The sequence below is a fragment of the Drosophila suzukii genome, chromosome 2R (genome assembly GCF_043229965.1).
Source record: "Drosophila suzukii chromosome 2R, CBGP_Dsuzu_IsoJpt1.0, whole genome shotgun sequence".
Classification (NCBI taxonomy): domain Eukaryota; kingdom Metazoa; phylum Arthropoda; class Insecta; order Diptera; family Drosophilidae; genus Drosophila; species Drosophila suzukii.
In genome coordinates this window covers 14551332-14571340 of record NC_092081.1, presented here as the reverse complement: position 1 = coordinate 14571340, position 20009 = coordinate 14551332, and the positions used below count along the sequence as shown (strand labels likewise).

The 20009-nt window shown below is 41.0% G+C and overlaps 7 protein-coding genes across 16 annotated transcripts in view; 3 read left to right on the top strand and 4 right to left on the bottom strand.

The window, feature by feature from the left end:
• Positions 1 to 3738, top strand: part of sona (sol narae) — a 49325-nt gene extending 45587 nt beyond the window's left edge. For 2 of the 10 annotated variants that reach the window (XM_036813189.3, XM_017074601.4), the window contains exons 14-15: positions 176 to 1005; positions 2937 to 3738. In XM_036813189.3, coding sequence (XP_036669084.3) covers positions 176 to 1005; positions 2937 to 2965 — 859 coding nt within the window. In that variant the 3' untranslated portion in view covers positions 2966 to 3738. Of the gene's footprint in view, positions 1 to 175 lie in introns of all 10 variants that reach the window. The other 8 variants (XM_065863424.2, XM_070995248.1, XM_070995251.1 and 5 more) reach the window with 6 other exon arrangements.
• A 115-nt stretch (positions 3739 to 3853) lies between these two features.
• Positions 3854 to 4579, bottom strand: LOC108008650 (transmembrane protein 14 homolog). Its single transcript, XM_017072536.4, has 2 exons — positions 4421 to 4579; positions 3854 to 4354 (listed from the first exon to the last, which is right to left on the bottom strand). The coding sequence occupies exons 1-2, from the start codon at positions 4494 to 4496 to the stop codon at positions 4092 to 4094; spliced, it is 339 nt and encodes a 112-aa protein (XP_016928025.3). The 5' UTR covers positions 4497 to 4579; the 3' UTR covers positions 3854 to 4091.
• Positions 4580 to 5068: 489 nt separating this feature from the next.
• LOC118876909 (merozoite surface protein CMZ-8-like) lies at positions 5069 to 5669 on the bottom strand. The gene has a single exon (XM_036813079.3). The coding sequence runs from the start codon at positions 5629 to 5631 to the stop codon at positions 5143 to 5145; it is 489 nt and encodes a 162-aa protein (XP_036668974.3). The 5' UTR covers positions 5632 to 5669; the 3' UTR covers positions 5069 to 5142.
• Positions 5670 to 12625: 6956 nt separating this feature from the next.
• LOC108008125 (uncharacterized) lies at positions 12626 to 13216 on the top strand. Its single transcript, XM_036813081.3, has one exon. It carries the CDS (start codon positions 12709 to 12711, stop codon positions 13195 to 13197), a length of 489 nt encoding a protein of 162 aa, XP_036668976.3. The 5' UTR covers positions 12626 to 12708; the 3' UTR covers positions 13198 to 13216.
• A 553-nt stretch (positions 13217 to 13769) lies between these two features.
• On the bottom strand, positions 13770 to 14445 carry LOC118876968 (uncharacterized). The gene has a single exon (XM_070995245.1). The coding sequence runs from the start codon at positions 14399 to 14401 to the stop codon at positions 13868 to 13870; it is 534 nt and encodes a 177-aa protein (XP_070851346.1). The 5' UTR covers positions 14402 to 14445; the 3' UTR covers positions 13770 to 13867.
• Positions 14446 to 17248: 2803 nt separating this feature from the next.
• LOC136116541 (uncharacterized) lies at positions 17249 to 17551 on the top strand. The gene has a single exon (XM_065863181.2). The coding sequence runs from the start codon at positions 17249 to 17251 to the stop codon at positions 17549 to 17551; it is 303 nt and encodes a 100-aa protein (XP_065719253.1).
• Positions 17552 to 18155: 604 nt separating this feature from the next.
• On the bottom strand, positions 18156 to 19586 carry LOC136116577 (uncharacterized). Its single transcript, XM_065863385.2, has one exon. It carries the CDS (start codon positions 18667 to 18669, stop codon positions 18229 to 18231), a length of 441 nt encoding a protein of 146 aa, XP_065719457.2. The 5' UTR covers positions 18670 to 19586; the 3' UTR covers positions 18156 to 18228.
• Between the last annotated feature and the right edge of the window lie 423 nt (positions 19587 to 20009).

Below are 20009 nucleotides of genomic sequence, written 5' to 3'. Positions count from 1 at the left end.
AGCTAAGAGTTCTCTAATTACTAAAATACACAAAAAACACAAAACTTTTGAGTCACAAGTACACAAATACACTACGAAAGCAAATTTTTTAATATACAAACCTTTACACCTTTACACACCAATTCGAAACGACAACAACAATACCAACACAAAAAATCACACACACAAAAAATAGTCAAATCAACAACAAGAAAGATTCTGCTGAGGATATTGAGAATAGTAGCGAGGAGACCGAGTCCCAGGAGGACGAGAATGAGAGTAATGAGGATCAGGATGAGGGCAACACTAGTAGCGAGGAGCAGGAGGCCAACCAGCAGGACAACAAGATCGAGCAGAGCTCTGCGGCGGGCGCAGCTGCTGTGACGTCGACAACAACCGCCAAAACCACGACAACCACTGTGCGGACGACAACAACCACTGTAAGGCCCAAGTCAAAGAAGTCCTTTGGCTATCTCCATCGCAGCCTTCCCGAACGACAGTGGACTGGTCCCGATAATGGTGTGCTGGTCACGACGCGCATCAGCAGCAGCGTCAGCAGCAGCAGCAGCAGCGGCAGTGGCAACACCAACGATGACCCCACAGCAACATCAACTCCCAAACCCAGAACAACAACCACACAAACACCGAACCTATTCCAATTGTATACACACGAACTACGCAAACAAATCGAATACTATTTACACATGCTACAGACACAACAACATGCTACCAAATTGCAACCAGAACAACAGCAACAGCAGTCACAACAACAACAGTCGATAGTTGAAATCCCTTTGGTACAAAAACGCCTTACAAATTATAGTGTAACCAGCAGCAGCAGCAGCAGCAGCAACAACAACGGGGCAAAACAACAGCCGCCGAACAAGGATGAGAACCAGAGACAGCAGCAGCAGCAGCAGCAGCAACATCTCCAGGAGCAGCAGCAACTCCAGGATGGGCTGCCCGATGAGGAGAACGAGGCGACTGCCGGCATTCAGAGCAATGAAGCGATTGAGCGGCAAAAACGTAAGTTCCCCACACCACCCACAGCGGCAACCAGTGCTGCACAGACATCAGCAACATCGGCAGCATCGGCAACACCCACACCAGCAACATCAGCGACATCAGCAACACCCGCCAAATCGATAACAACTTCATCATTTCTCGATGCGTACTTTAAAAAACTGCAAGCCTTGCATGATGGTGGATCGGCAACCACCAGCACAACCACCTCCGTATCGTCATCAGTCAGCTCGGCAACATCCAGCAAGCAGCAGCAGCATACACAACAGCAGCAGCCAGATGGCAGCGCCTTTCTGAAACGTACGCCCAATCGGAGTAGTATTAAGGCATACAAACCTAGTAGTAGCAGTAGTAGTAACAGCAGTAGTCAGCCACAACAGCAACAATATGCGACAAACTATATTGGCGACACCACAAACAATCTGCCAGCGGTGTTGGACAACAGTAACAGTGCGTCAAGCACCACGGAAACCGCCAAGAAACCCAAAATCAAAACACAGAAACTAATACGCCGAACACGAGTCATGTAAAAACGATCTATGGAGATGCGGCAGAGAACTCTGATACCAACTATCATGAGCTACTACTTACTGCTAGCCAGATGCTGCTTGAGAAAACGAACATCCCCAAACGAACAAGAAGGCTCCCCAACAACATCAAATACAAATCCACATACACTAAACAAAGCAACACACGCATCACACACAAGTAAATGCCAAACCGATCGAAACCGAAACCGATACAGATTCCGATACCGATACCCGAAACCGTTACCGATTCGTTATCCTTGCGTGCGGTAAGCCTAAAACCAATCCAGCATACAAATCGGGTTCTTAACTCCCCCTAGTAGTCTAAAGCTTTGCCCTAAGGTTCGCTACGAACTGCAAGTACAGCATGGATGCGCGATAGTTTTAGTAGTATTCTTATCTATTATGCTGCCTGCCCTTTTATAAATAAATATATTTAATCCTGGTTTTTGAAGTTGGCAAAACAAAATGCAAGTGCTAAACTCATGCGTAATGGTCCATTTAGCTGTAATATGGATTACCCTTGTATTTTAAGCATTTGGCATCTGGCATTATTGCATCGATCACATTTAATCTTGTAGTGTGGAAACGCTTTGAAAGCGTTCCAAATAGTAGTTCTTGAATCTTAATTTTGGCATGTACTTAAGAATAATTTAGTATACCCATTTTATTCCACCCAATTTGAACCGTAATCATTGTCTCCGCAAGGCAGGCAGAACTCGATTAGGACATTCGCATTCACACATCCGCAGACCTCATAAAGCATGCTTAAAGGTAAACTCTCATACCACCCTCTACCAAAGTCGACGATCAGAGTCCCATTGCTGATTTTTACTTTTTGCGCGGTTAATTTCTCGCTCTCTTTTATCTTAAACTGCATCAAACACTCGCCCCTACACATAAAAAAACAATAAAATCGAATTAGAAACAAATTGGCATTGAAACATGCACACACATACCAGCATACAAACATACACGCTCTTTCTCTCACACCACCACACAAGCATAAACACTGTTTGAAGGCAAAACCAAAAGAAATTATATCAAAACATCTATAACTGTAGCAATTAAGTAATATATTTGATCTACAAGAATGGCATGGAGTCAGAAACGCATTTTGCATACTAAAAATAAGAAAGAAAAATGGCAAAAGTGAAACAGAGTAACTTGGCAAATGGAAACGCATGGAATGGAACACACGCACATACCACACAACCACCCACACAATTCAGAATGGCCGGCGTCTGCAAAACTATCTTTTAACTTCATACCAAATAAACCTCCAAGAATAGCTCGTTGTTTTTGCACGCCCCACGCAAGTTGTATTTTCCATTATCACTAATTTTCTTTGTTTTTCTTTTCTGTTTCCTCCCGCTTCCGTTTGCGTTCCGTTCCCGCATTCCGCAGTGGTTAACTGGAAGCTGTTTCCGTTCTAGTGAAAGTGCATGAAAGCAACATGGGGAACGTTTGGAACTGGCACGCAGACGTCACTGCCATCGAAATTGGAACAAATGTTTGCAGTTAAAAGTGTTTTTAGCTAGAATTTATTACTATTATAATCTGTATGAAACCCTATTGATTTGTTGTTAGTTCTAGCCGCAACTAATTTAAAATAGTGTCTGTTAAATGCAACTCAAGCAACAAAGGCAAGTTGTTATGTTCAGTACATGCATATATTATGTAATTTAATTTAATGAAAATTCTTGTAAAATAGTACATATTATTCTGTAAAAAGTTCACCTACGCACGCACTTTTGGCAGAAACAACCTAAATTATTCTTTGAGCCACAAAATCAATCGAAAGGAAAATTAATAATAATCCCCACTTTCCAATGTGATAAACATATATAATTTGTACCCTTTACTTAACAAAATATTTATCATTTTCTGTTAGAAAATTGCTAGAAAGGTTGAGAATGATTTATTTACCTACCTTGCCGCACTTTGCCTACAAGAAAACTTAAATTGTTCATTCATTATTGTATTAAATTTTTTAGAAGTCTAAACTCTAAAACAAAATTCATCTCTACGTTTACCTAGCCTAATGCTCTTTTTATACAGCAATGAAAAAAAATGTAATAGCTAAGTTTTAGTTGTAGTTAACTGAACATCGTATAATAAATGAAACTGTAAATTTATCACACACACAAAAGAAACAAAAAATTAGTTTAAGAAAATATATATATAAAAAAGATTTATTTGTACAAAATGGTAAAGCTGTTTTTATTTAAGGGGGTCTTCTGTAGATGGAATGCCTAAGAGTATGCTATGTAATTTTATATTCCCCACTGATTGTATAAAAAAGATAAATAATTTTAAAGTGGTTTTTAGTCTAGCAAGATGATAAAAGCATAGATGATAAATTTTATTTGCAGCCAACAACAAGTACATTTTTTCTTATCGCTAGCTTAGAAAGTGACACAGCGCTATACGAAAAGTCCAATCACCAAAAAGTACATAACTTAATCAATACAGCAATTAACATGTGTATGTAAATGAAAAGTAAGGTAAAAAATCTCCTGGCAAGTCCAGCATTTCGGGGTCTATGACATCGAAATCCATTTAGGCACCCTTTGTGGGGGTTGGCATAAGGTAGCGATTGTAGGTGGCCACATTTTTAACCAAAGCGGCAACGGAGAGCATGCAGACCACGCCGGCAGGCATTAGTTTTCCGGAACGATTCCACCGGGCGCCCATTAATCCGGCCAAGAACAGGGAGGTGCCCAGTTGGAGCAGGGGGCGTGGTGTTTCCTGGGAGTTCAAGTGAGCTCCATAGCCGAGTAGGGCTCCAAAGGCCAGACCGGCACCCAAGGAGGGTATGGAACCTGGCAATGTATGAGGTTGCACAATAGAATGTGAAAGCTGATGTGATCAAGGGGATCCTAACTCACCCGCCTTGGCGAATCCCATAACTCCACCAGCGGCCACCGTGGCAGCGTAGACATAACCGAACCAATCCACCGGCATTTTATTTTAATCTCCTTGAATTACTTGGTAACCTTTGTTTTGGTGGCAAATTTACATAGGTCTAATATGACCCTCTTGTTATAGCTCGATAATCTCAACTTTGAACCGAAAAAATAAAATATCTGGCATCACCATTATTAAGTGGCGGTCATTTTAAACGTTGCTGCACGTTAGTTCTCAATGAAAATATTCACAACGGGTTAAAAAAAACCGTTTAATCAGCAAGCATTAGTTCCCAAGAATTTGTAAATACTTTAGTTTTCATAATACAATAAAATGTGTGTAATAGACAAAACATTTCGATAATGTAGTAGTATATGTAGAGGTAAGAAAACAAATTAAATGAAAGTCTAACTTTTTTTTGATTGTAAAAGGATCATACTAAATCATAAAGCGAAATAAAAATATTACGTTTCTATAATATATATACCCACATCTATGTCAACATTTTATAGGGAGAACACCAGAGAATATCCCTCTTCTAAGTGGCGCCCATAAGGGTGACTATACTTTTGGTATATTTTGTTTGATTCATGCAAACAATTTTGAGCCCCAACTTAAAAACATTTGGATATCTTGCTGACATTTTATTCAATATTTCTGGAAATTCAGATCTGTGAATTGCCTTTAAATGGACTTAATATCCTTAGAATCGACCCCGGCGACGACGAACAACGCGCTGGACTGGTCGCCTTTGACGACGTCCTGTTTCGCGCCTAACCTCGCGAATCTCCCGGCGAAACTCTTGGCGGTTCCGCCGCTCCTCTTGCCTCAAATCCCTCACCTGTCTGTTAATCCTGTTTACCCGGCGATTCAATCTGTTTATCTCGTCGTCGGTGCTGGAGCTACTGTCACTTGGAGTGGTGGGCGAAGTCGGAGTAGCGGGCGAGGCCGGCGAGGCTGGGGAGGCGGGCGGCGTTGCTGGCGATGCGGGCGGCGTGGCGGGCGGAGTGGCTGGCGAGGCGGGCGGCGTGGTGGGCGAGGCGGGAGGCGTGGTGGGTGATGCGGGCGGCGTGGCGGGCGCGGCGGGTGGCGTGGTGGGCGAGGCTGGTGGTGTGGCTGGAGCGGTTCCTTGGGCGTAGGCAGTCGCAGCAAGGGCCAATAGGCCAAAGGCGAGTACGAATTTGGAGCACATCTTCAGTTCTGTCTGTCACTTAACTGTGTATATTCTGCTAGAAGATCGAGTTTTTATAGGGAAGATCTCAATTGATTTGGTCTGATTGCTGAATCTGTGTTTGCTCTGGAGGATCTTTATTTGCTTAAAAAACAAATAGATTCAATTCACAATGCGGGGTTTAAAGATGAGTACAATTAAAAGGTAAAGCTGGCTGTGGAATGTTTTTATCTACTCGTATGGAACAACACATTTTTGGATTGCCTGCTACCAATAATGTATTGTTAGCAAGTGTTTAAATACAGACACTTTGGATAACAAATAGATTAACACCTACTGTTTATTTTCTTAAGCTTCTAACAAAGCACCTAAACTGAAAATAATATTTTTATAATCGCGAGCTTTTCACAACTAAACAAACACTATTGGCGTAATACAAATTTAAGCTTGAGTTGACCGCGACATCATATTTTCTAATGGGTCAGTATCGGCTATTTGCACTAAGTCTTGGAATTTTGAAAAAAACAGCAAATTAAGCGGAAAAAATTCTTCCATAGATAAACTGTCTACTAACACTAAATTTACAGACATGTGCAATATGTGTTATAAATGACATCCAAGACAACTAACGATGTCTGAGTACAGCATTTCTATAGCATCACCAGTTTCGCGAAGAAAAGAGTATGAAAATATTTGTATTGAAAAAATCTACTTAATATTTTGTTAACAAGGGATAAAAACTAGTTAGTAGTTAAACACCCCTTACTCAGCTAACTAATTTAACTTATAAGCCAATGGTCTGAAGTTATTTAGATATTGATATTACAAAACAACAAACAAAATAAATAAAATAAAAATCATTAAAAAGGGTGGGAGCCACAAACATTTCCGGTTTGTGGGCGCTGGGGACGGCTTGACAATCGGCAGAAGAAAACATGGGCAACAAGGCCCTAGTAAAATCTTCATGTTAACTCTTAACTCTATATCTTGAACAAAAGAGAACGCTTTTTTTACTATTAAGCACCTATTATGTACCTAAAAGTAGTGTGAGGGATAATGAGATATGCAACAGCAAAGCGATTGCTTCCGATTTCGCGAACTGGCTCCTCCGATCGTTGTCAACTTTATTTGCTTATATATTTTTAGTAAATTATTCGATTTGATAAATTGTTGTCTATTAATGAACGAAAAATGCAATTAGACTTTAGCTTTATGGGCTTTGGAGCGTTAGAGTGGGCGTGGAACTCGGCTAAAACAATCTGGCGCTGCGTAAGAACCCCAGGGAGGGACGGACGAACAAACGGACACAGCGAGATTGACTCGGCTAATGATCCTGATCAGGAGTATTATATAAATACTTTTCGACGAATTCAATATACCTTACTTTACTCCAGGTCCTGAAACCATAAAAAAAGGAACAATTAAGAGACTATTGTTTCACTTTTTAAAACATCTCGCTGGCTATGCGGGAAACAGTTAAGTTAAACAAATTTTAGAAATCGTATTTTGTTGGTCTAATTTATATTATGATATAATTTGATATCAGATCTTCTGCAGGTTAAGAAGTACGTTTGCTTGTGTAATATAAAAAATATTTTCAAGAAAGGGGTTGATGAAAAGGAAGATCTTTGAATAGAGATTTTTGGTACCCTACCCAAAATATAAGGTAAAACTTTGCTCTTTACATAACCATTTTATTTGTTTCTTGACAATTTAATTTTGGAATGTTACTTCTTAACCCCGACGGTTGCGCCTCCTTGCAGCTCGCCTCGTCTGGATTCTTTCTTGCTGATTCGCTCGGCGAGCCTCCAGTCGCCTCTCCCGTCGTCTCAGTCGGCGTGTCAGCCTGCGCTCCCTGCGAAGCTTCTGCTTCAGATCTTTCACCTCGTTGGACGTGTCACTGTCTGAGGAGGTACTGGTCGAACTGGAAGAAGTGGGCGAAGTCGAGGAACTTGAAGGAGTTGAAGTCGAATTTGAAGTTGTCGAGGAAGTGCTTGGATCCGACGTGGTAGAATTCGATGTTGACGAAGGATCAGATGTGGTAGAAGACGATGACGACGAAGGATCAGATGTGGTGGAAGACGATGACGACGAAGGATCAGATGTGGTGGAAGACGATGACGACGAAGGATCAGATGTGGTGGAAGACGACGACGACGAAGGATCAGATGTAGTTGAAGACGACGACGAGGATGGATCTGATGTAGTGGTTGCGCCGTATACAGACGCTACGAGAGCCACAATAGCAAGGGCGAGGACTATTTGGGATCGCATCTTTAGCTCTGTGTATCACTCACTGCAGCCAAGAAGTGTACAGACTCCGACTTCAACCCGCATATTTATAGCGAATATCTTAAATGTTGTGGTCCAATAGCAGAATCTGTGCTTGTTTTTAATCATTATATGTGGCGCGTGGCCCAGGTGGCCATTTGTTTGAAAAGTCTAAAAATGACTGTGGAAAGTTTTTGGTTTCGCTTTAAACAATAGAGAATTTGCCGATTTTTTGCGTTAGTCTGTTGCCAGCGAGTGTGCAAACACAGGTACAAAAACAGAATTTCTTTTCGCTTCTGAGAGATGGTGATAAACATTTCTAAATAAATAAGTAAGTTAGCAATTTAAAGGAAATTAAAGAGTCAATTAAATGTCTAAGTAATAAGTTATATTTTTTGATCCAGTAAAGATATCTGAAAAATGTAAACTGCATATAAAAGCGATTTTGTTTCTTTTAAAATAAATAATAATTTTTTTAATATTGTTAAAATTAAACTAAACCAAATAAAAAAAATGCAATATCAATAAAGAAAGTGCGAGGGAGATGGAGATATGCATGCATTACATCGGCTGTTTCCGAGATTGCACACTTTATTTGCTTATAACTTTGTAATGAATGTTCCAATTTGAACAATTAATTGCATGTAGATGGATATTGATAATCAGAAAAAAATCCCGTTTACACTTTTACAAAGACAGGTCTTATCGTTATGGGCGTTAGAGTGGGCGTAGCACCCTGCGGAAATGAACTTGCGCTGCGTTAGATCTCTTTGTGGATCTGCGATTAAGCTTTAAGATCTGCTATTAAGCTTTCAAAGGCCATTTTCAAGGATTTAATATCCTAAGAATCTTTACAGGCGCTGACGACCCAAACGCTGGTTTTGTCGCCTTTGTCGACGTCCTGATTGGCGTCTAATCTGGCGAATCTCCTGGCGGTCCTGGCGCCCTGGCGGCTGATTCGGTTCATCCGTTTTCTAAGCCTGCGAACCTGGCGCTCCAACTTGGTCACCTCCTCGTCGGTGCTGGAGTTACTGTCTCTAGGAGTGGGGGAATCCCTGGGAGAAGAGGGCGGCGTGGAACGGCTACTTGGCGAAGTCGGGGTCGATGCAACGTCGGCTAGGTCGTTGGAGTGGTGGGCGAAGTTTATGGAGCTGTTCCTGCGGAGAAGGCAGTCGCAGCAAGGACCAATACACCAAAGCCGAGATCGAATTTGAAGCCCATCTTCAGTTCTGTCTGTCACTTAATGGAGTACAGTGTAAATTCTGCTTTAAGACCAAACTTTTATATAGAAAATCTCAAGTGATCTGGTCTGATTGCTGAATCTGTGTTTGCTCTGGAGGATCTTTATTTGCTTGCGAAAAATAATCAGAATCAATAGTGTAAAAAAAAGATGAGACGAGTTCAAAGCTAAAGATGGCTGTGGAAAGTTTCTATGTATTCATATGAAACAACACATTTTTGGATTGGCTGCTTCTAACAATATATTGTTAGCAAATGTGTAAATACAGGCACTTTGTATAATAAATAGATGAATACTGTTTATTCACTTGGGCTACTAATCCAGCACCTAAAGTGCAAACAATTTTTTAATAATCGCGAACTTTTTAAGACTGATCAAGCTTTTATGAAAGATACACTATTGGTCTAATAAAAATGTACGCTTGAATGTAGGCTTCATATTTTTTTTTAATGAGGCAGTGAGTACCGGATATTTTCAAAAGGTCTTCGACCAATTCTTAGAAATTATCATTTTTGTAAGTTAAGTGGAAAAGTATATTCCAAAAGCTTCTCAGCCACCAAAAATATAAAATAACTGAAGCAAAGATGGGCTTCATAGCCACTAGTAGAATCTGCAACTCAACTATTAACTCAGTAGTTTTCCGATTTCGCAAATTAGCTCCACCTAGAGCCGATGACTTAAATTGCTGACAACCTGTAACATTTGAGTGCGAAACAGATTTTAGCGTTATGTGCGTTAAATTGAGAGTGGAATAATAACAGAATAACATCCTTGCGCTGAATCAAAAACTTGAAAATTTTCATGTGAAGGCTTAACTCTTTAGTCATATATTTTACGAAAATTCAGAGCCCACATAGACAGACGGACATGACAAGTTCGACTCGGATAGTGATTCTGATCAAGAGTGTATATATTTTAAGGGTCGGAAAAGATTCCAAGATTCCTAGCATACATTCTTATAGCCTTGCAGAGGGCATAATGATTTCAATCAGAATGCAAACTTAGTGAACTAAGTGCAGAAAGTAGTGAAAGAGACGTGTCCGACCCCGGAAAGTATGTGTTATGTGTTTTTTAACAAATTAACTTCTACTCTTAGGAATATCATTCTATTAATATTTCAGAATTTCGAATAAAATTTAAATCAAATCGGACGACGTCTTCATATACATAGCTGCCATAGGAATGATCGGATGATTAATGTCAAAATAATACATAGACCGTTATATTTCGTTTTCGGTAGTAAATTGAATTAATGATGTTCCCATCTTAAATTTTTTATAATTTGTTTTTAGTTTTCTAAAAATCGGAAAGCTTTGTCCATAGAATGCTCCCACGTGATCGACCTGTAAGGTTATAGAAACTTCAGCGTGCCGAAGCTATATTGTATATAGGGGTAAATGGGAATTTGTTTTGTTTATCAATACCTAACTATTTTACAAATGGGACCACTCTATTGAAGTTGTGACCAAATATGGTAATGTAGCTCCGTCTCCCTTGCGCTCCCTTTGGCCGGGTTACTGGTATTTGATAGTCGAGGCCCTCGACTATAAGATTCTTCTTAAATTTTTTGTAGTAAATGTTTTGTACCCGATGCATAGGGCTTGAAGAAAACTGTGATGCTGAAAACCATGTTTCAGGTGAGATATTAGATACCCGACCCCCAATGTATGAGAAAGCTTTGCTCTTCACATAATCATTTTATTTAATTTTTTTCTTGACAATTTTACTTTGGAATTTTACTTCCTAACCCCGACGGTTGCGCCTCCTTGCAGCAAGCCTCGTCAGGCGTCTTTTTTGCTGATTCTCTCGGCGAGTCTCCTGACGCTTCTCCTGACGCCTCAGCCGACGTCTCAGTTGGCGCCTCAACCTGCGCTCCCTGCGAAGCTTCTTCTCCAGCTTTTTCACCTCGCTGATGGTCGAGGAAGACGCGTCACTGGTCGTACTGGAAGAAGTGGGCGAGGTTGATGCTGTTGATGAAGTGGGTGTGGTCGTCGAATTCGTGGAACTCGAAGGAGTTGAAGTTGTGGAAGTCGAATTCGTTGTAGTTGCCGAGGAAGTCGAATTCGAGGCAGTTGAAGGTTCCGAGGAAGTAGAATTCGAGGCAGTTGAAGGTTCCGAAGAAGTAGAATTCGTGGTGGTTGCGCCGTAAGCAGACGCCACGAGAGCCACAAGACCAAGGACGAGGAATAGTTGGGATCGCATCTTTAGCTCTGTATATCACTCACTGTACTCAAGAACTGTACAGACTCCGGCTTGAATCCGAGTATTTATAGCGAATATCTTAGATGTTGTGGTCCAATTGCAGAATCTGTGCTTGCTCTTAATCATTGTATGTGGGCACGTGGCCCAGCTGGGCATTTGTTTGAGAAGTCTAAAATTACAGAGGAAAGTTTCTATTCACGTATATTTGTCTAACTAAGCAATGGAGTACGAAGTGCTCAAACAATGGTGAAAAAACAGAAAGCTTGTACTAAGAAATCATGGATTAAAAAAAATATTTAAAAAGCAACAGTCATGATAATAATAAGTTGGGATTTGAATGGTGGAGAAAGAAAGATGTAGGGGACTTTTGTATTGTTCTTGGTTCGCGTCAAAATATAAAGTGCTCTACTTGCGTTTTGGCCGATATGTAGAGAATATTTAATTCAGCCAAGAAATTGGAAAGGGAGATATTTTGTAGAATTTCAAAGACGTTAAAGATGAAATAAAAAATTGTCGAAATGAACAAAATTTTTGCAAAATATGAAACAGATATAACAAATCTGTTTCGACTCAATAAAGATTATATATTATTGATCTTAACGCTGTGATCTCGGAAACGATGAGAGCTTGAGCTTATTACACCAATGTGCCACGCCCACTCTAACGCCCACAAGCCGCCCAAAACTTTATGTCCAACAGTTTTAAAGCTAGATAAAAAATTGTAGCTAATATGTAATGCACTCGTAAATACCTATCGAATGAAATAAAATGCTGCCACTCCCACTCTAAGTCCCACAAGCTGCCCACAAACTTAAAAAAATTCTTTTCTGAGACCGAAAGGTTCTTAAATCGATCTCTAGATCGATGCTTGTCGAACTTTCGACAATAAAAATTATTGATTTTAGCTCGAAATACTTGATTTTTTTCTGAGTGTAGGATATTCAGAGTTAAGGCCTAACAAGTAATGGCAAACTAAATGAAACCTTCTTTATTTTTGACCTGAGCAATAAAAACCTTCTTCGTTCAAGGCATTGCTCTCTCTAAGGTGACAAAAGCATATGTTTTTTGCGGTTATCTAAATAGGTTGAACTGCTAAATCCGCTAGAAGAATAACTCAAATTGTAGACAATAGCAACAAATACATAATTGCACACTTGCCAAAAATAAACTAGATCTAACAAATCCACAATGTCTCTATTATTTTTTGTACAAAGATATTTTCAACAATCATCTGCGGAGATGTCCATAAAGTCCTCTATTAAAGCACTTGCGGTGTATGATGATTTGGAGGAAATACTCGATTTGAGTTAGTCCCTATAAATACTCGACTTTACGTCAGAGAAGGCACACTACTTAAGTGCAGTGATAGATAGACAGAGCTAAAGATGCGATCCCAATTCGTCCTGGCCTTTGGTCTTGTGGCTCTTGTGGCTGTTTATGCCGCAGATACCTCAAGTACCACCTCATCCGATCCATCATCCTCAACCTCTTCCACTTCTTCAACTCCTTCGAATTCGACATCCTCGACTTCTTCTACGCCTTCGAGTTCGACTTCCTCGACATCTTCAACTCCTTCGAATTCGACTTCCTCGACTTCTTCAACACCTTCGACTTCGACTAACTCCACAAGTCCCTCTACCACTTCTTCGACTTCAACTCCCTCAAATTCAACCACCTCGACTTCGATCACACCAACGGCTAGTACCTCGCCCACTACCTCTTCGTCCTCCACACCCACCACCACCACCTTGACGTCCTCGGGATCCAGCAGCAAGAAGTCGTCGTCGTCCAAGCGCCGGGCCAAGCGTCTCCGGCAGAAGCGCCGTGAAAGGCGTCGCGAAAGGAGGCAGCGCCAGCGCAACCGTCGCAGTTGAAAAGGGAATAGATTCCCTGTAAAATATGTTTGGAGGTCATATCCTAAGATAAAATAGTCACAAGCAAATAAAATTGTTATACAAAAAGGAAAAAGTTTCACTGTTACTTGGGAGGGCACACAAAGTATTAAGTAATATTAAATCAGTTACAGAATATCTACAAACAGAACTTTGAAAAAATGTATCATACATATAGGTATCAGAACCTCTTATATTTTTTAAATATTTAATATTAGGCAGACTTTTTAGGGATTTCTTTACTCTTTACACCTTTGGTCTGAATATTTTCTTGCGTTCCAGTCAGGCAAATTGCCGATTCTAAGTCACAATGGTTTTAAAGTCACAGGTAAAGGTTTTAAAAGGTATGCCAAAATATATCCGGAAGACCGAAAGATAACGTACCTATCTGCTATTAAGCTTCCATTCATGTTTTTGGAAAACTCATTTATCAGATTCTGAAATTGGTCCAGTTTTCAAAAATAATGATAAAAACTTGATAAAAATCTCAACCTTACATTCGGATTGTAGGGGTACCTTACTTTGGTCCTTGTTATTTCCAGATTCAAATAACATTTGTATTTCTTTTAAGCATTTTATTTAATATTTGTGGCCATATAGATCCATGATTGCGCTTTGATATGCCTTTTCAAGGACCTTCAAATCCTTAGAATCAACCCCGGCGCTGACGGTTTCCGCGCCGGTTTGGCCGCCGTTGACGACGTCCCGATTGGCGACGTCCCCTAAGCCGTTGAATCTGCTGGCGACTCCTGCGCTCCTGACGTCTGGCCTGCCTGACCCGATTCCGGAGCTGGCGAACCTGGCGCTGCGCCCTGACCAGGTCCTGGGCGGTGGTGTCGCTAGTGTCACTGGCAGCAGGGGAAACACTGGGAGTGGTGGAATTACTGGGCGAAGAGGGAGGCGTGGAAGGACTACTTGGCGAGGCCGGCGAGGTGCTTGGAGTGGTGGGCGAAGTCGGAGAAGCGGGCGAGGACGGCGTGGAGGGTGAGGCGGGCGGCGTGGCGGGCGGAGTGGCTGGCGAGGCGGGCGGCGTGGCGGGCGAGGCTGGGGGTGTGGTGGGCGAGGCGGGCGGCGTGGTGGGCGAGGCTGGGGGTGTGGCTGGGGGTGTGGCTGGAGCGGTTCCTTGGGCGTAGGCAGTCGCAGCAAGGGCCAAGAGACCAAAGGCGATGACGAATTTGGAGCACATCTTCAGTTCTGTCTGTCACTTAACTGTGTATATTCTGCTTGAAGATCGAGTTTTTATAGGGAAGATCTCAATTGATTTGGTCTGATTGCTGAATCTGTGTTTGCTTTGGAGGATCTTTATTTGCCTAAAAAACAAACATTCAATTCTAAATGCGCGGTTAAGAGATGAGTCGAGCTAAAAACTAAGGTTCCTTTGTATTTGAATTGAACAATACGATGTTTTTGGATTGGCTGCTACTAATAATGTATTGTTAGCAAGTGTGTAAATACAGACACTTTGGATAATAAATAGATGATCAGCTTTTGTTTATTCGCTTGATCTACTAAATCGTCACCTTAACTGCAAACCATATTTTTATAATCGCAAGCTTTTCACGAATGAGCAAGCTTTTATGTTAAAACACCATTTCAGCTTGAATGTAGGCTTCATATTTTCTAATGGATGAGTAAGTACCGGGTGTCTCCTCTATGTCCCCGACCATTTTTATACCCGTTACTCGTAGAGTAAAAGGGTATACTAGATTCGTCGGAAAGTATGTAACAGGCAGAAGGAAGCGTTTCCGACCCCATAAAGTATATATATTCTTGATCAGGATCACTAGCCGAGTCGATCTAGCCATGTCCGTCTGTCCGTCTGTCCGTCTGTCCGTCTGTCCGTCTGTCCGTCTGTCCGGATGAACGCTGAGATCTCGGAAACTATGAGAGCTAGGCTATTGAGATTTGGCGTGCAGATTCCTGAGCTTCTTACGCAGCGCAAGTTTGTTTCAGTAGACTGCCACGCCCACTCTAACGCCCACAAACCGCCCAAAACTGTGTCTCCTACAGTTTTGATGCTAGAATAAAAATTTTAACTGAAATGTAATGTTCTCATCAATACCTATCGATTGACCTAAAAAAAAGTTTGCCACGCCCACTTTAACGCCCACAAACCGCGAAAACCTGTGACGCCCACAATTTTTATGCTAGATAAAAAATTGTAACTGAAATGTATTAGTCTCGTCGATACCTATCGATTGATCCAAAAAAAATTTGCCACGCCCACTCTAACGCCCATAACGCTTAAATCTGTATACCGCCGGTAGGTGGCGCATTTGTCCGTCTTCCGTCTGTCCGTCTGTCCGTCTGTCCGTCTGTCCGTCTGTCCGGATGAACGCTGAGATCTCGGAAACTATGAGAGCTAGGCTATTGAGATTTGGCGTGCAGATTCCTGAGCTTCTTACGCAGCGCAAGTTTGTTTCAGTAGACTGCCACGCCCACTCTAACGCCCACAAACCGCCCAAAACTGTGTCTCCTACAGTTTTGATGCTAGAATAAAAATTTTAACTGAAATGTAATGTTCTCATCAATACCTATCGATTGACCTAAAAAAAAGTTTGCCACGCCCACTTTAACGCCCACAAACCGCAAAAACCTGTGACGCCCACAATTTTCATGCTAGATAAAAAATTGTAACTGAAATGTATTAGTCTCGTCGATACCTATCGATTGATCCAAAAAAAATTTGCCACGCCCACTCTAACGCCCATAACGCTTAAATCTGTATACCGCCGGTAGGGTGCGCATTTTAATCTCGCTTTGCTGCTTGCATATCTCCATTTAGCTGAGTAACGGGTATCTGATAGTCGAGGTACTCGACTATAGCGTTCTTCCTTGTTTGTTATCTATTTTAGGGCCTTGCAATTTTGAAAACTCACGCTAGTTAGGCGGGAAAACATTTTTTAGTACATAGATTCAGTACATAGAACCACTCATCTACAGACATGTGCTTTACCAAGAACCCCCACATTTTTGACTTATGAAGAATTTGTTTCAGTTAAATTCAAATTGATTTACTGATCAATCCGCGTACCTATCTGAATGCTGAGAATCGAACCAATCGCGTTGTTATTTTAGACGTTATGAAAAATGAATGAAATGAATAGTACTGGTACCGTCCGCTAGGTGGGGTGTTCCGCGCTAATAGAAATGCCCTGGAATTTTCTTTTATAAATAATTTGGAACAGAGTAACGGGTAACTGATAGTCGAGGTTTAGACTTAGCGTTTTTTCTTGGTAAGGAATTGGTTCAGTGTACCTTCTATTTTATTTCTATGTGTCAATATCTACGTTGCTTAAATCTAACCATTAGTTAATAAGTTACATTTGTTAGCAGAGTAACTATAACGGTCTCTTTGCTTAAAATTATTTTGTAGATACAAACAGTTTAATTTCAAAACACGTAGAGCACATGAGGTTTATCTATGTACTTAAAAATGTTTTCCCGCCTAACTAGCGTGAGTTTTCAAAATTCCAGGGCCCCTAAAAAGCGTTTAATGATAGATGCCGAAAAATTTTCGGGGACATAGAGGAGACACCCGGTACTTACTGATCCATTAGAAAATGTGAAGCCTACATTCAAGCTGAAATTCGCATTAGGCCAAAGGTGTTGTTTTCATAAAAGCTTGCTCATTCGTGAAAAGCTCGCGATTATAAAAATATGTTTTGCAGTTAGGGTGCCGATTTGGTAGATCAAGCGAATAAACAAAAGCTGATCATCTATTTACTATCCACAGTGCCTGTATTTACACACTTGCTAACATTACATTATTAGTAGCAGCCAATCCAAAAACATCGTATTGTTCAATTCAAATACAAAGAAACTTTCCACAGCCGACCTTAGTTTTTAGATCGTCTCATCTGTTAGCCGCGCATTGTGAATTGAATCTGTTTGTTTTTTAGGTAAATAAAGATCCTCCAGAGCAAACACAGATTCAGCAATCAGACCAAATCCATTGAGATCTTCCCTATAAAAACTCGACCTTCAAGCAGAATATACACAGTACTCCGTTGAGTGACAGACAGAACTGAAGATGTGCTCCAAATTCGTCCTCGCCTTTGGTCTCTTGGCCCTTGCTGCGACTGCCTACGCCCAAGGAACCCCTCCAGCCCCACCATCAACTACGCCAGCTACGCCCACCACGCCCGCCACGACGCCCGCCACCCCCACCGCACCCACCACGACGCCCGCCACCCCCTCCTCCACCACCTCCCCCACCACAACCACCGCACCGCCCGCCTCCACCGCCTCGCCCACTTGTCGCCAGCTTAGGGGCCTATCGGGACGTCGTCGAGGGCGGCTAAACCTGCGCGGATTCCGTCGGCGCCGGGGTTAATTCTATGGATTTGAAGGTCCTTGAAAAGGCCTATCAAAGCGCAATCATGGATCTATATGGCCACAAATATTAAATAAAATGCTTATGAAAATGAAATACAAATGTTATTTGAATCTGGAAATAACAAGGACCAAAGTAAGGTAACCCTACAATCCGAATGTAAGGTTGAGATTTTTATCAAGTTTTTAAATCATCATTATTTTTGAAAACTGGCCCAATTTCAGAATCTGATAAATGAGTTTTCCAAAAACATGAAAGGAAGCTTAATAGCAGATAGGTAAGTTATCTTTCGGTCTTCCGGATATATTTTGCAATACTTTTTGAAACCTTTATCTGTGACCTTAAAACCATTGTGACTTCGGATCGGCAATTTGTCTGACTGGAACGCATACAAAATTTCTGACCAAAGGTGTAAAGAGTAAAAAATCCTTAAAAAGTCTGCCTAATATAAAATTTTAAAAAAATATAAGAGGTTCTGATACCTATATGTATGATACATTTTTTCAAAGTTCTGTTTGTAGATATTCTGTAACTGATTTAATATTACTTAATACTTTGTGTGCCCTCCCAAGTAACTGTAAAACTTTTTCGTTTTTGTATAACAATTTTATTTGCTTGTGACTATTTTATCTTAGGATATGACCTCCAAACATATTTTCCAGGGAATCCATTCCCTTTTAACTGCGACGGTTGCGCTGGCGGTGGCGCTGCCTCCTTTCACGACGCCTTTCACGGCGCTTCTGCCGGAGGCGATTGGCCCGGCGCTTGGACGACGACGACTTCTTGCTGCTGGATCCCGAGGAAGTCAAGGTGGAGGTGGTGGGTGTGGAGGACGAAGAGGTAGTGGGCGAGGTACTAGCCGTTGGTGTGGTCGAAGTCGAGGTGGTTGAATTGGAAGGAGTTGAAGAAGTCGAGGAAGTCGAATTCGAAGGAGTTGAAGAAGTCGAGGAAGTCGAACTCGAAGGCGTAGAAGAAGTCGAGGATGTCGAATTCGAAGGAGTTGAAGTAGTGGAAGAAGTTGAGGATGATGGATCGGATGTGGTGGTACTTGAGGTATCTGCGGCATAAACAGCCACAAGAGCCACAAGACCAAAGGCAAGGACGAATAGGGATCGCATCTTTAGCTGTGTCTATCTATCACTGCACTTAAGTAGTGTGCCTTCTCTGACGTAAAGTCGAGTATTTATAGGGACTAACTTAAATGGTGTATTTGCTCCAAATGATCATACATCGCACGTGCTTTGAAAGGGGACTTTATTGCCGTCTCTACAGAAGACTGTTGAAAATATCTTTGTACACTTAATAATAGAGATATTGTGGATTTGTTAGATCTAGTTTATACTTGGCAAGTGTGCTATTGTTGCTATTGTCTACAATTTGAGTTATTCTTCTAGCGGATTTAGCAGTTCAAGCTATTTAAATAACCGAAAAAAAAACATATGCTTTTGTCACCTTAGAGAGAGCAATGCCTTGAACGAAGAAGGTTTTTATTGCGAACTCAGGTCAAAACAAAGAAGTTTTCATTTGGTTAACCATTATTTGTTATGTTAGGCTTTAAGTGGACTTAAACTCTAAATATCCTACGTCTTTAGGTTCAGTACCAAATTTAATTTTACCGTCAGGACGAAAAAGAGTTACAAACCAAGCCGCGACTTTGAAGTACCCGTTTCTCAGATAAAAGGAAGCGGAAAGGAGATGGAAATATGCATGCAGCAAATCGACTTTTCCGAGCTTTCATTATTTGGTCATAACTTCTTAATGTTCCCATATGATTTGTAGATATGAATATTGGTATTAATAAACAAAATCTTTAAAAATGTGGGCGACAGATTTAAACATTATGGGCACGTGTGGGCGTCCCTACATTATTCACGAGAGCAGTACATTCTAGTTAAAATCAAAATTGTGGGAACCACAGTTTTGGGCAATTTGTGCGCGTTAAAATAGGCGGGGCACACACGCGGCTAAGGGATCTAAATCTGGGATCCCAACACTATAGCTCTTATAGTTTCCAAGATCATAGGCTTCACATTGACAGACGAACATTGATAGATATCCTGATCGAGAATTTATGTATATACTTTAGGGTCGGAAACGCTTAATTTTACCTGTTACATTCTTTTTCCCAAATACAATATACCCATTTAATTTACATTATATATACCTCTGATATCCTTTTTAAATACGTCGCATTAATATTCAAAAAGTAATAAACGTAAATTGTCAAATATAAAAAGCTCTCACCCAAAATGGTCTTACGTTTCAAAACACTTTATATTTGTACCTACTCGGTTCGAGACAATACATATTAACAAAATATGACATTCGTTAATGAAAAAGTCTATTTAACGGCTACTGTCAGCAGAGAGTTGAACTTAGGAGAAACGCAAAAAAATTACAGATAAATTGTATAAAGAAGAAAAGCAAAGTGTTGTGGAAGTACAAAAAAATTGAAGTG